Source organism: Mchenga conophoros, linkage group LG13 (genome assembly GCF_057382185.1).
Source record: "Mchenga conophoros isolate Kocher_MC1m ecotype Shallow Benthic linkage group LG13, M_conophoros_male_GT1.1, whole genome shotgun sequence".
NCBI classification, from domain to species: Eukaryota; Metazoa; Chordata; class Actinopteri; order Cichliformes; family Cichlidae; genus Mchenga; species Mchenga conophoros.
Window position 1 is genome coordinate 27552523 of NC_140538.1, and position 19020 is coordinate 27571542.

General features: G+C 40.9%; 1 protein-coding gene across 3 annotated transcripts in view; it reads right to left on the minus strand.

The window, feature by feature from the left end:
• The window catches only part of inpp5a (inositol polyphosphate-5-phosphatase A), a 158963-nt gene that overhangs the window by 100459 nt on the left and 39484 nt on the right, over positions 1–19020 (minus strand). For all 3 annotated transcript variants that reach the window (XM_085297577.1, XM_085297576.1, XM_085297578.1), the window contains 3 exons: positions 15288–15329; positions 1885–1985; positions 1633–1720 (listed from right to left, as the gene is read on the minus strand). In XM_085297577.1, coding sequence (XP_085153703.1) covers positions 1633–1720; positions 1885–1985; positions 15288–15329 — 231 coding nt within the window. The remainder of the gene's footprint in view (positions 1–1632; positions 1721–1884; positions 1986–15287; positions 15330–19020) is intronic.

The following is a 19020-nucleotide window of genomic DNA, read 5'->3' on the forward strand; positions in this document are numbered from 1 at the left end:
CAGACTCAGCTCATATGTAACAATTACATGGTGTGCAACAGCTTTTTAGTTCATGTTCTATCTACAGAAAACAAACAGAGCAATGCCAACCACAGACTAAAATACCACCACAGTGTCCTATTTTAGGAGGATATTGTGGTGCCATTTCAGTCACCTATCACAAAATTGCTTCTGCACTGGCACGTATCAAATGTTCTTGATAGCATTAGAATTCATGTGAAATGTGTAAAGAGCAGGTGGTGGCAGTGGTGGGGTTGTGTGGATCAAAGCATATAATTTTATATATATGCTGAATTGTTAGCATATAGTTAGGGCTCGATCAAGTGGCCCTGAATTCTCCTTTAGTTATGCTGCAATAGGTGTATGCTGCTGGGGGATTCCCATGATGCATTATGTGTTTCTACTTCAGTCACCTTTCTCATTCACTATGTGTTAATAGACCTCTGCACTTTTCTCTGTATCTACTATTATTGTAGGCTCTACCTTACAATATAAAGCGCCTTGAGACGACTATTGTTGTGATGTGGTGCTGTATAAATAAAACTGAATTGAACTTTTAAGCTTCAAGCTAAGTTAATAAGAAATTTTTTCATCATTTTTAGGGTACAAACTGTCTGCTAATGGAGTTCTACTTTGATACAACTAGTCTGAGGTCTGGGGCCTCGCTCTGTGTGAAGTTTGCATGATTCTCCCTGTGCTTAAGTGAGCTCTCTCCAGCCATGCACAGGTTAGGTTAACTGGTGACTCTAAATCGCTGTAGGTGTGAATGTGAGTGTGAATGGTTCTCTGTCCCGCTGCGTTGGCCCTGTTCTGTGGCTACACATCCTAAGTGCATTAAAGATGATTAAATCCAGTACCAAATCTTCATGTTGAGCAATAAAAATTGATTCAGACCAAATGATTGAGCTAGTTAGCCATCCCTATCACAACAGATGTAAGCTTATAACAAACAATCCTTCTTTTTCTGTGTATTTATCATACATGTACATCTGAAGGAGTGCACAGGAATGGCACTTTGCCTCCTAGCAAGGAAACTCAATATTGTATATTTAGCATTTAGCATAATCCCGGTGAAATCCAATCATCACTAGCATGCAAGAGAGCCAATGAAAATAAAGTGAACAGTCAAAGCACTCACTACCTTTTAAGCTGCGTTGACTGACTCGCATCAACTTCTGCACTGATGCAAGAAAACATTACACCCTAAGTTAGCAGTGTTTGCTTACCGCCATCAAATGCCACCCACTGAAATCAAGATTTTTTTTTAATACGATCGATATTGTGGCTGAAAAGTAGAAGATCTTTTTTTAAAACAGCTACAACAGCAAAAATTAACCAAGAATATTTCTTACTCCTTCTGTTTAATAAGTATAAGTGCTTATCAGCTTTGTTAAAGTTTCTACATTACCATGTTTATACTAACTCAACATTTCCTGCACCTCTTTCATTGATACACATCATTCGACCACTTTAGAGAATAAGTGAGGTAGAAAGAGGGGAACAGAGGGCAACCACCAGAAAAACAAGGAACGACAGAGAGGGGATGGCAGAGATGGAAATGAGGCAGGAGACACTTTCACAACTGGGGTAAATCCACACAGCAGCCGATACAATCTATCAAACGCCACTCACTGTGAAATGCTCCTGGGATCTGTAGTTCTCATCGAGGTAGACGCGGGCTCTGCTGTATTCCTTCAAGGCATCGCTGGACAACAGCTCTCTGAGGGACAGAACACACCAGATCATATATAAGCAAAAAAAAAGTTCAAACTAGCGCAAAAAAAGTTGAGATATGACCTAAATGGCTAAAATTTTGCAGGGGGTGTTGCACGGTCTATAGCACTACAAAAAACTATCAGACAAACTTATGAGCACAACACTTACTTCACAAAATTATCCACGTGTGACATGGACTCCTCGAAATTCTTCCCACCCACCTCCTGACAATGCAGTGCCAAGAAGTGAGGCTTATGCGACTGTACTGTCTGAAACACAAGACAGAAAAAAAGCACAGGTGAAAAGAGAGCAAACAGGACAAACAGTTGTGTTTCACTTCATTTTATTTTTTAAGTGGAGTACATCCACAACAATAACTGCAGCACGCCCATTTTCACACAATAAACAAAGCTAAATTTGAATCATTTATCCAAGCGTAAAAACCTATATTGACTTGGCACCTGGGCCTCTACAATTCTTCCTAACGCGACTCTTTGACATGCTACTATATTTACACAAGACAAAGTGCCTTGCTAATTTAGGCAGAAGGCACTTAGTGAGCTTGTTCCACACGCGTAACGCTGGCCCCTCTTCATCTACAACCAGAGATGGGCCTGCAGATCTCTATGTATGTACAGCAGGGTGTGACAGACGCTCACACATCGCCATTAGTGCTGACACCTCACTCAGTGTACCAATAACAACTGCACCGCTCCAGCGATATATCAGATGCTTATTAGAGTTTGGGCAAGACTCCAGGAAACAGGAAAAAAGTGATGATTTTTATTATACGGCTGTGAGCAACAAACACTTCCTGGAAGCTATCTCCCCCTGAGTCACATGACCTCCTATTACACATTGGGAGGTGTTTGTGAGCACCCTGTCAGAGGTGCTCAGAGTGGCTGACTTCTAATGGAAAATCAATACCAGCGAGTGATTTACAGCACTCACAAGCACTCACAGGGTCGCCCCTATGGATGTCAGGCGCGAGCTATACATCATTGTCGCAGCCCGGTGAGTGGTGGGGGCTACAAATGATCCCTGGACCCCAATGGAGCCACGCTACTTCACCAGCTCCCGCCCCCACCTCAGCATTGCATTATGCTCACTACAGGCCCAATCAAATAAAAGTAATGTATGGCAGTAATGCTATGGATTTTCCATCAACCTATGGCTTGTCACTTAGCTCGATGACCCAGGAGCGGGGACCTGCAGAGGCCCCAAAGCTGGAAAGATTAGTGCACCTATCAACTCAAGATGGAAAAGGTCACACTCTCAAGGAGCTTACAACTAATGTCAGGCTGGAAAATGGTGCACGCACACTGACGCGCCTGTGCCGTTTTCTATTTATCTTTCCACACTGTAAATTCTGGTCTAGGCGAGCAATCAGACAGAATCCGTGTAGTAATATCATTATCAGGCTCACCAGTGCTATCAGGCCAGAGCCAAACAGCATTGACTGATGACCTTAGTTTGCAAAAGAAAAAAAGAAACCTTCGGACTAGCTTCTAATTAGATATAATTAGATAGTTATTCAGTTGACGTTTGAGAGTCGAGCAGTGACCGATGTGTTGACAAGCTGCGTACTGAATCTATGACAAAAGATTTTATGGTGCGTAACGATAGTGGAGAGGAGAGGACTGCCTCCAGTGACATCTGCTGAGGCAAGGGTGAGAAAAGCCTGTTTGGCCACATTGACACTACCAACAGAGAGCTCCCATATGGGACCATTTTTCAAACTCACAATGGTGTCAAGACGCTGATGTGTTTGATATGAAGGTGTGTCCTCATATCCTCTCTCTCTCGAACGCTCCATGACACCATCTGAACTCCGAGGACGCACCCGGGCGTCTAAATGACATATTTGTTTAACTGGAGCGGGAGCCGAGGAGAGATGTGCTGTACCAACAAAGTCAGATCAAAGTCGCGATCTCATACTTTACATGTATTCAGAAGATGGTCTTAACACAGATGTAGTTTGATGGGGGGATGAGCATGCATCAAAAAAACAAAAAGCAAAAAGCTAAAGTGTGCACTGCTAAAACCCGATTATATGAATGAATGTGTTGACAGGAGCGGAGGATTTAACTGGCAAGTAAGGGTTTTTTTCTCATTGTAATTTTGAGTATTTTGAGACACATAATGGCTGTCAATCAAAAACAATGGTCCTAGGTCCATATTGTCATTTATCACCTTTTTTCAACTGTAAATTAAGTCCTCAATGTTAAGCTGTTAATATCTATTTTATCTCACAAGATAAAGTTATCTCACTTCAGTTATTGTTTCGTTGTTTTGTCAAAAAACATAAAACTGAGTCAGTCTGACCTCAGAATGATATCAATTTATTATCAATTTGATATATATCAGCAATTAAATGCAGTCTCTTTCTGATAATACAGTATTTGATAAATTGTCAGAAATCACTTCTCTGTTACTGCCTACATAGACATAAATTTACATATAAAAGAAATTCACATTTGACTTTGAGATCTGCACTCAGAAATCTAACCAGCTAGAAGCCAGCGGAGTCTGTTCTCGAGTTGTGCTTATTAACAGACTCATTTAAAATGAGGAAACATGCTGGCAATTTGTCAGACGGCATTTGCAAACTGTCAACAATCTCTATGAGAGTGACCTCTTGTTCGTAGTATTTTCAGAGCATTTTAATTTATTTAATAATATATCGAGAAGAAGAAAGCAGCTGGACTCCTTTAGCCTGAAAAAGTCTAGTTGCTTTCTTTTTCAAGCTGTCAAGATTACCATGAGCTGGATGACTGAGAATAGCCAACTCTCGTACTTCACCAGCCCTCACAACGATTATATGACTGTGTGTATGACTACACGGGGAAACAAACTAAGGCCCCAGTCACACAATAAGGCCTAAAGACCGATCAGTGAGCCCATGATAACTACCGGCTGAAGAGGAAAACGTGTATTTCCAGACTGGTTGGTCCTTTGCAATTGTATTGGTCACCAGCAGATTGATGGAGTCACCTGAAGTTTCCAGGGAAGATGCCATCATGTTCAACTACATGCTAAGCAGTTGTGAAACTGAAGAATACGTCATAAATCAGAGACCGTTTGCCTACAAAGTAAATGTTTTATGTTTTGCCAGGAGGCCTCTGAGTCTGTGTGACTAAGACCCAAGTTAAGTGAAAAATGAGTTATGGGGGGAACGAAACAAAAGTTTATTGCTTCTGAAGTATTCTAAGAGTTTAGGCACCACTGGTCGAGCCACCCTGAAAGCCATACACAAGTTATTTTGCATTGCTGATGGTTGCTAACATATTTAGCTGTATGGCAACAACTGCAGGCCTTGACACCAGAAGCACATTACTAAGCACTAATCACTTGACATGAAATTGAGCCATTGTGTCAAAAGTAACCATAATCCTGCCTTTAGAGACAAAAAAGCACACATTACATTAGCTAGCTATTCATATTTATGCCAAAGCACTTGGCAAACTTTGTGTTTTATGTGTGAAAAGGTCACAAGAAGTACTATGCACCAGATATCAACAGAGATAGAGGGCCTTTTATGAGAACTAATCAGAAAAGCCTGAGTCCTATTTCATGGTTCCTTTTTGGAGGTGGGAAACAATCAGAGGGATCAAAGGAGCTTGTACGCTGTCAAACAGCTGGGATTGTTTGTCTTACTGTCCCATTCCAGCACAACCACTAACTGGGAAGAACCCAAAACGAGAAACATTGGGTGTAATGGTGGTTATTAGGTTATTAAGTTATTTTTATTAGCAGATTAAACCAAAAGACCATCTCATCTAGTGCATGTGAGATAGCCACGATATGGGGTAATTGGATTTCAGAGACTTATTTTAATTGCACACATTGGTCTGTTTAATCAATTAACTATCTGATGCCCTTAAGCACTGTACAAGTACAGATCACAAGACTGGATGCTGGGATCTCGCACAATCACTGGCTTGTGACAGGCCATAGAAGTTTCCAATGCAAATCAGCTGGGGGATTATTCAATTCAGTGCGGTGCAATGCAAAGCACTGTTTATACTACTGCACCAGCAATGGAGAGATCCCATTTTCACCAACCTATTGCAAACAAGTGGGACAAGCAAATGAACCTGCTTTGCCTACATGTAAATAACTGAGATGTCCTGACACAGGGTCAAAAGTCCTAATAAAGGATTTGATTCAGTTGCATGAGAAGTCAAGAAAATCAGAAGCAAAGCCTCTGAAAAAAAAACAAGTACAGCAGTTAACAGTTCGGCCTTTTCCACTTCACTTGGATTTATAGCATCCAATAAAATGTAACCAGCAGCTTAGTCCAAGTGCCGAGAGTTCACGCTGCCTGTCCATAAAATAAAAAATAAAATTCAGTATCAGGAAGCTAGGATCCCATCAAATAAAGATTTTTTTAATCTAAAATAATTATCTTTTTATGTTTTTGGTTTTACTAAAATGTGCCTTCTTATGTTCATATAAGTAAAAAGCAAATAAAAAAATGTGAATGAGTAATATGATAAACTTTGTATTATTTCAAGCTTTACATGAGTTAAAACTTTCGGTTCAGCAGTCCATTCCTGTAAATCTCTTGAGTTCTTCTTTTATTCTACTTGTCTCACACATAAGGTGTCTGAAGGCCACCGTCTTTGTTTAACTAAACTTAACTGAACAAAGTTTTGCTCAAAATATGCTTGAGTATGAAACAGCACAACCATTATAAATAAGTCAAGTGCTAAGATTAAATAGAGAACATGAGAAACAAATCACACAAGCATAGAGAGGAATAACTTTTAATTGCATGACAGTACAGTACCAAAGGCAAACATACCTTTGAGCTTCAAGCAAGGCGTGCCGTTAAAATAATTTTTCTTCCTTGAGGAATTCCCGCATGCGATCATTTCGACCATATATAAAAATACAGCAGGTAACAAGTTTGGTACCAACAATGACCTAGAGCCTTAAGGGCCAGTTTTAAATTATGTATTTATTATTTATGATTTATGATTTATTAGTTTTAACAGCTTCTACTGTGTAATTTGTCGTTAAAAAAAATGACAACACTTGTTCCTTACAATCTTGTTATTAATAGTCGAGGGAGTGTGAAATGCACTGAGCTGCTTTGAAGCAGCAATCCATGCAGCTTTTTGCAGGGTTTTTAGTTTTTTCCTGATGACAAAATGGTCCTGTGTGGTAGAAGTGAAGTTTAGTGGATGTGAGACCAAAGTTCGGTATAAAACAAGCTTTGGATTCTTGCCAGGTGAATGCACTGCACGAGTCTTGCCTGTAAACAGCTTTAAACATACAATGTGCTTTTTCCGATTGCAGCCGCTGACAATTTTCATTGAAAAAAGGGAGAATTGGTTCAGAGTTTCTGGCCAAACGGCAACCAAATCAACTGAGAGCAATGTGTGCTCCAGAAGGATTGTGGCAAGCTGGCCCAGCGAGGCTGATTGTAGTTAACTCTAGCTGTTTCTGCTGGCTGTTCCCAGCCGTGCAAAGTTCAGAGTCTGGTGCTTCTTTCCATGACGTCAGCCGGCAACAGCACAGAGCTGGCATGAGGCTACAGGCCCGCCTGGTTCACACAGGGGCACATCGCTCTCTCTCTCCCTGCATGCTTTTTCGCGCGCGCACACACACACACACACAATGATATCGTCATCTAACGCACATAAGCACGTTGCACAGTGCAAACAGAATTCCTCAACAGCCATAACCAGCACATGCTCTTTACACAAACACACACACACACACACACACACACACACACACTTTTTCCTCATGATATCTAAAATTCCTGGCAATCCAAAAATCACCTTTGCATGCCGGTGACAGTGAAAATCAGGGGATAGCAAAGCTAAGTTAAGAAAGATTTAGAAATTTACAGAGGAAATGCCGCTGAGTTCATGTTCACCTGTATTTTGTGATTTCTGGAACTTGCTCTACCTTCTACATTAAGAAGAAGCTGTTGTGCCATATGAATAATTTCAATTGATTAAGAGCAATCATACAAACTGACAAAACTGGAACAGTTACATCTATAACTTCTGTTCCCTGAAGGAGAGGAACGGGGTGCCACAGATAAGTGTATCAAACCCCTGTATGTCTCGGCTGAAGAAACCTCTATTTACGCCTTTAAAGTGGGTGACTTGTGATAACTTCCACACAGCCCCGCTTTCACATATACCCCCTGTCATCACAGTCATCCTTTTTTGATAGCCACTCTTCACAAGCTAAGCTGTGCGACAGGGCAACCTCGCTTTGGATTCGTTCCTCTCCTTCAGGGAACATAAGTAATAGATGTAACTGTTTGTTCCCTTTCAGCCAATTCGCTTGGTACAACACATAAGTATGATATATATCTATATCTATATCTATATATATAGATATAGATAGATATATACACACACACGCATCCCACAGAGATCCCACCAAACTGGAGTCGGACGAGTCAGTGCGTGGTAGACACAGCAGAAAGGACAGCAGCCAAAGACAAGTCCCATGCAGGACCTAACCACAGGTGTTAGCCAGCGAACTCCTTTAATGTATGGCACCAGGGGCACCTTAGCTATCAATTAAACCTCTCAGCAGTTAAGAATGAAGGCACCACAGATCCAGGTACGAATGAATCACTTCTTCTCCTGGGAGAGAAGGTCCCTGTGGAGAGGAAGCTCCCAAGGCCTTGCTGCTAACAGACTCATTATCTCCGCATATCACGACTTGGCTACCAAGGGGCCACTAGAATCAGGGAAAGACGATGTTGAACAAAGAACAAAAAATATATTTTCCTTTGGGGGAAATGCATAAAGTAGCATGTCTGGCTATTAGTGCGCTACTGCATCCATGCCTAGGGGTGCATTGTGGTCGACTATGGAGAAGAACAGGGGCCAAATAGATGCCAAAACTGGGCCACTATCAAAGGGTGAAACCTCCATTCTCTCACCAGACAAAAACTCCTGGAGAGAAGGTCTAGTCCCAGGTTCAGATGGCCCGGAACATGGGTGGCTCTTAGAGACCAAAAACCAGCAGTGCACCATAACAGCAGAGAGCAAGACAGCTTTAAGAGGGGATGGGAGCATGTCCCTCCCTGATTGCATGTAAGAGTCCACTGTTGAACTGTCCATCCTGACTAGGACATCCTGGCCCCTCAGAACTGGAAAATTTTTGCTTTGCTTTGCTTTGGTGTTCATTCCAAAACACAAAGACTGCACAGCAAGACTTGAAATTAGCACTTCGTGGGCAGGCTACTCACCATCTGCACAGAGGAGGCTAACATAAACAGGGGCAGATAAGCTACAGAAGCAGACAACAAAGCTAACAAGCAGCAGCTAACTAGTAGCAGCTAACTAACCCAACTTACCAGGGGATTTTTTTGCGAGGTGAAAAGCGTGCTAAGGGATGCCTGTGATGACAGACTCTGGCTACGTCTACACTAATCCGGATAATTTTGAAAACGGTATTTTCATCTAAAAACACTCCGCGTCCACACTATCGTTTTCATCCACACTGAATACGCTATGTTCCTGTACTGCACATGCGTGAAACGTAACACAATTTACTTTCCGGCTCTTTGAAACGTGGCAGCAACATGTCAAGGAAAAGTGCCGAGTTTTATCTGGAGCATATACAAACTGATATTAATCTTTTAAAGGGCTGTCAAAATAGAGAGCAACCAAGACAACTGCTGTACAATGCCGTCCACAATCTTAGTTGAATTGGTCACATTAATGCATCATACGACTAAAATGCATCATCGTTTTCAAAAGCCTCCATTTTCGCAGTCCACACTGTGACGCGAAAACGACGTTTTTAAATTTACCAACTTTGGAGAGCATTTTCAAAAACCTCTGTTTTCCATGGCCGAAAATGCAGACGGAAAACCAAAACGGAGAGAAAAAGATGCGTTTTCAAACGAAAAACGTATTAGTGTGGACGTAGCCTCTGATGTGCAGGCGGGCCATGTGCAAGTCATCGCAGCTCATCCGCCTTGAAGGCGTGAATAAAGAGGTTTCTTCAGCCAGGAGACGTGGGGGTGTGATATCCCTTACTTATGTGTTGTACCAAGTGAATCAACTAAAAGGGAACTCAGATATTCAAAATAATTTTCAGGTTCAGAGCCGGTTAAGTCATAAATTAATTGCCTGAAACTATTCAATTTGGTTTTGGTTTCATTGTTTTCATTGTCCTGTTTCTTACTTTAGATGTCTGAAGGGTTGAGGATACGTTTCATGCTCGTGCTTCTATTTTGTTTATCAAAAACATGACACTGCAGCAGCAGGGCCTGGTATCCTGGTTGCCTGGCATATATTTATTTTAATTTTTTTTTTTCCTGTTTGCTTAGTACAACACAGTACAGACATTCAAAGCCATGATGAAAAAAAATCTGTGTGAAGCTTCTTGTAGAAATAAATAATAATGTGTCCCGGTGTTAACTGCTTTAGGTAAACTTATGCCACAAGCCTGCATAACATATACAGTCATCTGAGAATGATTTGAGGTGGCTTGCAACTACAAGCAGTATCAAATCGTATTTTCTGTTGGAAATGCCATTCCTAAACTGTGGCCTGCCCCGGATGTACCCCTCATCTCACCCTATGGTAGCCAGGATAGATCTAGTGCCATCTGACTCATATCCCGATTGAACAAGTAATAAAAAAATGGATGTGCTCCAAGTTTGGTTATTTATTACCACAACTATAGCCATAAAAGAGAGGCAGTAGGAAAAAAAACAACGTCAAATGATATGACTTTGACTATTGTCTACAGCAGCGGTCCCCAACCTCCGGGCCTCGGACCGGTACCGGTCAGTGAGTCGTTTGGTACCAGGCCGCGAGAGTTGAGGCTCAGGTGTGAAATGTATGGTTTTCAGGGTTTTTATCGGTTTTCAGCGTTATTTTGTTATCGTTTTTATCGTTTACTCGATTTTCCTGGGTCTTTTCACGTGTGTTATGAATAAATCTTCTTTTTTTCAGTACCGGTACTAGTTTTATTTTGTTGTATTTATCCACGACACCTTAAAGGCCGGTCCGTGAAAATATTGTCGGGCATGAACCGGTCCGTGGCGCAAAAAAGGTTGGGGACCGCTGGTCTACAGTACAGGGTTACAAAATCTTAGATCGGGGCTATAACTTCAATGGAATTGCAATAGCTAAGGCACAATACACCAAACATAGCTTTGGTTTTGTTTTCGTGTTTTTTGGTATTTTTATTTCTGCTATGGAAGTCATGAGGAAGGTCCTTCTGTTGATTTCAGGTGACATGGTCTTACAAATATACCCGTAAACCTAATCAGGAATACTATTCTTTGCCTCTTGGTTACTACTCTTGCATCACATTCAGTCTGTTTGATGAGATTTTCCTTGTACACAAGGAAGTCCCCAACTGCTATCATTGCACTGCTGATACACTGAAATAAGATCCATATTTATGGAGCCCGATGCAAAGCATAGTTACAAACCCTCGCTATTATTTTCATGCCCCCATGTCCTTGTAACAGTTTCTGCATATGCAACAAACGGTATACTTGTTTGAAGGAGAACAATAAAGTGTGCGTGTGTGCGCGTGTGTGTGCGTGCGTGTGCGTGCGTGCATGTGAATGTGTAGGTGTGTGTGTGTGCGCGTGTGTGTGCGTGTGTGTGCGTGTGTGTGCGTGCGTGCGTGTGAATGTGTAGGTGTGTGTGTGTGTGCGCGCGTGTGAATGTGTAGGTGTGTGTCCACTGGGTGAGTCTGGAATATTTATAGCAAGGAACCAGTGCTTCGTAAGAATAGTAAATAAGACGTGTGTGTTTTTCTTACGCATGTTTGAAGTGTCATTTATTGACTCAGTTTGAACTAACCACTTTTAGGGCTACTCCCATCCACACTGTTTCTCTTTCCACACACACACACGCACACACAAAGTGGAAGGAAAATAAAACAAAAGAGAAGCTGATGAGTTGAGTAACATTTTATGCTTAAATATATGAAAATGTTTGCAAAAGGAGCCAACCAGCATAGTAAAGAGCTTAGTCAAAACATCCATCCATCATGCAGAAAATCAAGTTCTCTTCATTTATTTATCAGCATGCAAAAAATATCTTAAAAAATATCACATTAGGCCACTTTCCACTGCAGAACCTTGCAGGGAAATCCAGTATATACTGCCTGCATATGTGTGTGTTCTTTGCACAGAAACCGAGGATGACATTTTTGGGATAGAAGTCATCTCTGCTATAAAAGCGGACACAAAGAGCCAGCAGCTTCACTGTTTTGGTGTTGGAAGTTAATGGCACCTACCTGCAGCAAGAAAGAGCAACCTTCAGTGGCTAAAATACTAAGCCAAAGCAGAAGCACTGCGAGAGATTGACTGAAAGCGAGTCAGTCCCCAAAGCCTGCCACATAAAACTAGCTCTTGTCTTTTATAACTTCTCACTTGTTTAAATTGTATCAAATTTATAATTTAGCTGAGTCTGTGTTGAGCTATAACATCAACTAGTTCAAACTGGATCTGTGGTGTCATTGTCTTTTGGAGCAAATACAATTATGTGACAAAGAAAAAACCTACATTGCTATGTGGTTAACTTTACTACCAGGCCACCCAAGAACATTACAGTATTTAAACTGTATGCTACCATAGCACAAAATAACAGGCATCCGCATCTCCAGACAATCGCAATTGAACATGGGTTGACTGAAATCAGTCAGGCAGATTGGTCAATGACTGGAACATGTTCCAATCAATCTGACTCAATGAGCACAAAACGTCTCTTTGCAACAGGGGACTTGACTCAATTGGATATATTTTGGTTATGTTTCAATTTACAAGCAAGGCTGCAGAGCCGTCCTGCAGCAACAGAATTTATGAATGCTCAATTTATGAGTTGTAGGAGGTTCTGTCTTGTCTCTTTATTTCAGATTTTACATTTTTGCTCATTTATCACAGTTAATCATCCCATTATCACAAAAACATTGCGTGTAACTGTTAGCTTGACCCCATTAAATCTCAAACTGTTTCCATCTTAATGCCGTTTTATCACCAGCTTAACACACAAAAGACGCTTTGAAGACAGAAACTGACTGCAAGTGGTCACAGACCCGGTCCCCTGTCTTCGAAACAACTACTTCACTTCATCACAAGATCACAAGTTGTTGCACAAGTTGATCACAAGTACGCAATGTGCAACTGACTGTAGCATTACAAAGTTTATTAGCATTGACTATTAACTCCACCCTCATCTATATTCTAACTCCAAATAACCTCAACAGTGACCACTACAGTGTTAAAATCTAGGCATTAAAAATGCTAGTCTTCAAGCAAATGGGTGGGGTCACAGTGGTTATGTACCAAGTTCCTGTTAAGGCTTCTATTATGAATGTGGTGTAGACAAACAAGATAATGCAACGTCCTGGAATAAAGATCCTTCTTATCAGTGTAAAGAAGTGAAGCAGCCTGAGTTCGATTACTTACTTCAATAGCATTGTTCAATACACCTATATTCTCTTATAAGTGCTGACAGTGTTTTCTAAACACTTTTTTAAAAAGTAGTAAAAAGAAAATCTTGAAATCTTAAAACTCAAAGGCCTCAAAGAGCTCAAAGAGAACATTTTCCAAAGTCATCATACCAGTGTACAGCTGTTCATTCATCCACGAGTAAACTCGCAGTGCAGGAATTTGGTTTCATGAAAAATGAACGTCTGTTTCACACGCAGTCATTGTAGGCGACTGGAAAACTGCTCCTACTGACGAGTAACCTCACATCACCTTCTACCCATTAGGAAAAACTAAACTTTTTCTCACCTATACAATCAGAGCTTTGTCCATTTTGTGTTGTACACTTAATTGACCTCTACACAGGCATGGCAGGATCCTTGGCCTCACCTGCTGGACACCTCACACATTGGTACTGCATCAGATTACAGATATTGATGGCTGTAGCACCCCCGTGGTCGGAGCACAAATCATTATGGGCCATTCAGCCTGAAAGCAGTGTTGAGTAACATTACAAGAATTGCTCAATTACGGCCATCCCTGCTGATAAATATGGAAATTGATCTATTTCAATTCTCTGTATCATCCTCTTCACTTTCTTCCTAGAAGTGATTCAGGGTGGGGTTTTTGTTTTTGTTATTTGTCTTCTTTAGTTTCTATCTAACTTTCATTTTGTCTCATCGTGTCTGTACATTAATCAAGTTTCACCAGATCTGACTTTGATTGCTTGATACCATCATTTTATTTTCTCAAGTGTGAAATCTTCTCTCTCCGAGTATAAGGATATATATTTTTCAATATTATTTATTATTTATATTTCCAAAGATGCTATATTCTTATGCTTTTTTTAAAATATTTATGAGGGCAGGTTTGGTAGAAAGGCTCACAATCATGTTACACATTGCACTACAAATGAGAGAACATCCTGTGTGATGTTTCCACACAGATTAATTATATACAAAAGAAATTCAATAGCAAAGGTATCTTGTATCCCTCTCAAATTATGCTTGGTCCAACAGAGACTGAAATGTTTGTAACATGTCCCTCCAATCTGTCAGGAAATCACATTTCTCAGAGCGATGAGCCAATCTTTGTATTTTTGTGTTGTACACAAATGAGCCGATCTTTCTATTGTGTTTGCTTTTGGCAACATTTAAGGAATCCGTTCCAACATTCAGCATGTAGAAGAACTCTGGTGGAAAACCCTACCTAACACCTTACTTAGGTTAGCTTTCTTCCACTTGGAAATCTGGATATTTTACAAGAACTCCATCCCAGATTTCAAAGAGGCACTAGCCTAACTAAAGCTAAAAACTGCTCGTCTGAATCATAAGTCTGGAAAGTTTACTGCCCTGTATGAGCATATATTTAGCGCTTTAATAAAAAGAGATTGGAAAATGTATTTGAGCATTATTTTTACCCTTTTGATGTGTAAAATACATTGATTGTTTGCAGAATTATGGTAACAGCGAAACTGCATGTGTCCCTCTCTGCTCTCTTTCAGACAGCAGCTAAGAGGTCTAGCTGCCTCATTTCCCTTAACCCAGTGGAAAGAGTTGTGGTTAGTCAGGGGTTCCTATGTAGATGAAAAGGTAAGATATGAAACATGACTGAGCGCGAAAAAAAACAATACAATTAGAGAGTGAAAATAACCCTAGAGCTTAAACTAACTTTACCCTGTACGATTTAAAACTTTTGATAAAGATAAAATAGTATCATCAGTTAAAGCAGATTAAAGCTAGATTTCTAGACAGCAGCCATGCGAAGCACATGACTTCATTTGACTTGATCTATAGCTTCAGCTTAAGAGAAAAATCCCAGACTATCCTTAAAGTTTATGGTGATTGTCACATGAGAGCACTTGAAGCTATAGAAACACACGTGATGGTAACAGTGCGTCGGCTGTTTTGCTATACTGTAATCCACTTTGTGTGTTTTTAGGGGAGAAAAAGACCTTTTGTGAACTAGTCTGTTTTATTTATGAGTTTAACTCATTATTGTACGGGAGGGTTTAGGCCATGTGGGGCACTCTGAAACCTGTAGGCATGCTGATGGTGTTTCCAACAGTCAACGGTTAAGCCCGAGTTACTCAGTGGATTAAATGCATCAAATATTTGATTTCTCTTACCTGGTAAAACTCCCTCAGCCATGTCTTCTGTAGATTTTCAAGCTGGAAACAGAAAAAAAGACAAAGAGTTAGCAACATAATACTTTAATACCAACGCTAAATGCGTAATACTTTATCTCAAAATAACAATAATACTAGTTGGTGTCATTTCACTTGTCTGTGCACTAGATGAGAAGAGCCCTTCCGTTTTGGATCTGGTTCCTGCTCAGCATTTTCCTAAAGCATCTTGCCAAACCTTTGACCTTTTTTATCGTTTCCTTCCCCAGTTAAATAAAAAATACTACAGGTCAGCTGAGTTTAAATAAACTCAATGTGCTCTTCTGAGGATGTTTTCAAAGACAGTGCAGTGTTGCGGGTCACAGACAAACCACAAGCAGACTATGTATGTAGTACATCAACCAACAAGGTGAAATGACTGCAATACAATCGCACATGAAAAATAAGGTAAAGATGAGTCGAGTACTCATCATGAGTATGCCGCATTTCACAATGACATTAACTTATGCTTTATATTTACATATTTGTATTCAAGTATGTACATGTTATGAAATCCGAAGATTTCATATCTAAACTCAATGATGCACACGTTGAATGAGCAGATTTATCACTTGATTTGGATTTACTAATATCCAATCAAACCCCAGCTCTTTCACCATAAAGGTTACACTGAAACAAACCAGAGTATCCGTGTCAATAATCAACTGCTTACTTCTGTTGTCTTAACTATAAACTAAAAGTTTTTCTTTTACAGGCGTGGAAAGATCCCCAACACCAAATTTATTATATGTGTAAAAGATGTAGTGCATGCACTGAGAGGACCCTGCTTTAATCTACTTACAGCATCTTTCTCTCAGGGTCAAAAATCCTGACAGATCATCGACAAACCTCTCGCGCTTCTTCTTTTTCTCACCTCCCTTTGCTCTGCCTCTATCTGTCATTCTCTCTGTCTTCCACTTTAAAAGGCTATTCGCAGACCTGGACTTCATTTGGTTTGTGCAGTGGAAACAGAAACAGGGCCCTGGGCAGTCTACCATTTATGGAGAGATCTCCCTATGTCGATAACTAGGTCTGATGAACGGCTGTGTGTGTGTGTGTGTGTGTGTGTGTGTGTGTGTGTGTGTGTGATGTTGAGGAGTTTTTCCTAACAAGACCAGTCTATAATAAGAATACACAAGAGATCTGATGGCTCCGTTGGTATCTGTAACAAAGCCCTAACATATTACAGAAGTAGGTGATGTGAGCTTGGATGGCATGAGGGCTCGGAGAGAGGTTTATATGTGAATAACTGAAATCATATCTACATGCTGTTACCGGGCGAAAAAAAATAAAATAATACAGCTTCTCTTAACTTTGTTCTTACTAAAAATCAAGACACACCAATGCCAACTTCCCAAAACAGCAGCACAGTGACATCTTTTTGTTTTAGATAATAGTTCAACAAAAAGGCTACTATAGTTTAGAAGATCTTCCGCTTAGCATTAAGGCTAGCTAGTCTCTAACAGTGTTTGTTTAATTGATATAGATACAACTGTGTGAACGAGTCACTTTGTGGGGTGCGAGGTAAATATTTTCAGCCTAACAGTTTATCCCATTCATCCAGTACTTAGATAAACAACATCTTCGGCTAACGTGAAGATTTCCCGGCAACTTCACTGTAACTCTGACTGTTACCTGCCAAGAAGCCGTCAGAAAACCACAAATTAACAACCTTTGTATAAACAGGACTGCAGAGGTATTGATAGCAAATAGCTAAACTTAGTCTAGCTATTGCAGACACATTATATGAGAAACACGACACTGAAAGATTCCTGAAAGAGAATTCTGCAACAGCAAAGATGATGGTAGGAGTAGACTTGTGACATGAAGGTTCCCAGGGAACAGTGAGGCTAAGTTTCATTCAAATAATGCTTTAAAATAACTGAATTGAACATACGAGTCTTCAACTTGGCAAACCGCTTCCAGAAAGGCACTGAAGACTTGCTTACAGGTTCCAAGCTAAGCTAACTAACTTGTTTAGCTATTTTACACAGCCATCGTAAGAGAGACATTAACTTCCTCATCTAAGCCATCAGTCACATAGGCTTAGAGACCTGTCAGCAACCCCTAGCAACCTCTGTATTGCAACCTCTGTATTACCAACACCAGTTGGTGAGTGGCTGCAAGATCAACCAAAAAAGGTGCTGGACCTCCATACAAGTTGTGGTTCATGACAGATTGATGCGATCACCCTTCGTTTGCATGGAAGATGCAGACTTGTCTGCAAACCTTTACTAACTGACCTCAGAGCAGCAGTGAAACAGAGAATGTTCACCTTCAAAGCAAAGTTATTCTTTACCAATTTTTACACTGAAGGCCATCAGTCTCAAGCAAACAAGCTGGCATCTTATCGGGCGACCTCAGCAACCACAGGAAGGTTTTTGATGCACCACTGTATACCTGTTAATAACCAATTTCACCTTGAGACTCCCAGCAACCTCCGCAAACCACCAACCAGTGGGGGAATACACATTTTTTCGTAGCAACCGTGGTCACCACGGGGTCACTAACTGGTGCTTAGGCCTGCATGACTGGGAGTTAGTAATCAATTTCACAGCAATTGCTAACAACCGCAGCAAGCGGTCAGAAATAATTATTTTTCCCTAGAGACCAGTGGTTGCCAGGCAGACATCGACCAGTCTCTTGGGCTTGTGTGACTGGGCTCAAACTTTGAGAAACAAAACCAATAACGCAATGCAAGCAAATAGTTCACTCCAGAAATGGTATGATTTCCTGAATATTTAAGCAAGCAATACACTTGCAAAGTACTAACTGACTAATTACTGGATCAAACGCGTATCCCTGATGACATTTCCAAGGGCACCTAAATGTCTCAGAACTTACTAAGTGTGTGTGTATGTGCACCATCATCCTGGCCTCAGCTAGATCAGACAGAGCATAGGTCTATATAAGGACATGAGCAGTGGACCTTGTCATTAGTCACATGGATGGAGGAAGAGAAAAAGAGAGCAAGGCAGAGACAGCCGCAGACGAACAGAAAGGTTCAAATTATTTGCCAGCTTACCATCTTAAGGCTGCCGTGAGGATTAAAACCTTTTTCTCAAGTTCAGATCTCAGTGCCCTTAGGTGACGGCGTCATGCAGTAACATGACAGCTCTTGATGATACGTGCTGATATTTTTGGCTCTTTCCATTGGTTGTTTCTCACAGGACCACTGTTAGCTGCACTTACTGCAATTTCAAAGGTTTCCTGTGTTCACACTCATATCGCTCAGACACTCAGTAACAAAGAGAATGCATCGGCGGTGAATTTAATCTCTCTAAAAATCTTTCTGAGTGAGGACTTTGCACGTAGGGGTCACCATGGTAATAAGGCAATACAAAGGTACCGCCACCTGATTTATAAAGGAATTTGAAGGCATCTTATTTGGGAAATATAAGTCCTAGATCAACCAGCAACAAGCGCTCGGTCATGTAGATATCCATCCAGAGGTTTTCTAGAGCACTCTGATGTGCAGCAGAGATGTGTGGTGGTTCTGGGGAACAGATGTCTGCCTTGCAAGGACAGCTCAGAGGAGGACCGGTAGTTCCTCGGAGGCCCGAGCCCTGGAGAGAAAGTGGGCTAATAGTAAAAGGAAAGGGAGGACAAACTGAGTCTATATCTGTAGCCTCGGCACTCTGCCGTCCGCCCTCCTTGTATCAAAAGTTAATTTGCAGTTAATTAGAACGTGGGGCTA